The sequence below is a fragment of the Naegleria gruberi genome, assembly GCF_000004985.1.
Source record: "Naegleria gruberi genomic scaffold NAEGRscaffold_200, whole genome shotgun sequence".
NCBI classification, from domain to species: domain Eukaryota; phylum Heterolobosea; class Eutetramitea; order Acrasida; family Naegleriidae; genus Naegleria; species Naegleria gruberi.
The window spans coordinates 8,338-9,746 of NW_003163138.1; the positions used below are offsets into that span (position 1 = coordinate 8,338).

At 28.7% G+C, this 1,409-nt stretch overlaps 1 protein-coding gene across 1 annotated transcript in view; it reads left to right on the top strand.

The window, feature by feature from the left end:
* Positions 1-858, top strand: part of NAEGRDRAFT_54756 (uncharacterized protein) — a gene marked incomplete at both ends in the record, with an annotated part of 6,941 nt that extends 6,083 nt beyond the window's left edge. Inside the window, one exon of the mRNA XM_002668467.1 lies at positions 713-858. Coding sequence (XP_002668513.1) covers positions 713-858 — 146 coding nt within the window. The remainder of the gene's footprint in view (positions 1-712) is intronic.
* Between the last annotated feature and the right edge of the window lie 551 nt (positions 859-1,409).

A 1,409-nucleotide genomic window follows, 5' to 3' on the forward strand; every position in this document is an offset into this window, starting at 1 on the left:
TACAAAAAGTAAAAACAATAAAAAAGTTAAATGACATGATTAATAATTCAATATGACAATGCTCGATCTGTATTTTGACATTGAAAATTTCTATGACATTTGTCACATTAAAAAAATCAAAAAATGATTAGAGTGATATCCTACTTTTTTATGTTGTTGTGTAGTCGGAATGTTTTTGAATATACGAAGTGTAATTGGATATTCGGAATGTTTTTGAATATGCGAGATGTTGCTGTGTGTTCAGATTAGAATGATGTTATTTTTTTTTAAATTGGTGGTTTATTCTAAACTATTTGTGTATCCATGCGAAATCTTTGTACTCCTTATTTAACGGTATTTTTTAAGTAATGGAGCCTGTGACTTTAAAGAGATCCAATTAATGTAATAAAGAGCTGATTTTTCCTGATCAACATATTTGCGTTAATTGGCTTCATAATCTATCTGATTGATTCATAAAAACCTCAATTTAAATAACTAATGGACAATGAATTAAAGAGTGAAAAAACCCCGCCAAAAAAATAACATAAAAAACTGGGATCGAGAAGCTCAGTTTACATCATCGTAATGAGAGCATGGTATAGGTTAATATTTCACAGATATAATCAAATATATGTAATAAAAACATTATGAAACATTCACATATTGAAACATTATAGTAAAAAGAGCGGAACCTTATCTATTATTTAGGTCAAGTTTCTTTTTCTTTTTCTAGGCAAATTTGTTAAACTCGGAGCCCATGCTTTTAAAGTCATCCAAAAAATGATTAAAAGCTTTGAAGATCACACAATTCATAAAATGTTTAGTATTGCTCCATATTACAGAATTTCTAACAATGAAAATGGTCTGGTTATGAAATAATGCTGTTCTATTAAAAGAATGAAATATTACCTGGAAAAAATAAGTATTAAAAAAAATTCATTCAAGCGCTGATTTCTATCTCCACAACAAAAAGGACTGAATCTGTGATTATTTCATGGTATATTGAAATCACTGTTTACATATATTAATTAAAGTCTCATGTGGTGAGGTGTCGTAAAACAAAAATTAAAGACCGAGTCCAACAAACACATAATTTTTGAATCAATTTTTGACTTATTAAAAACTTTGACTTATGTTTTCTAAGGTTCCTAATAACATAAACCAGTTATTTCATGCTACCATCGTTGTAGGTAAAGAAAAAGGTGTTGACTATTGGGGAAATCTGAATAGACGTTCATTCAGAAGCTTTTAGCATTCATTTATTATCTTTGTTCCATCATTCAGAATCTTTATTCAGGCCATTGGTTTCATGCAAAATACATTCTGAATTTCAGAATCTTTTCTTCCATTCTAAAGTCTTGTTTTTCGTTTAAAATGGAGTGCGCACATTTATTATGCTGTTGAATATGCGAAATGTTGCTGAATATTCG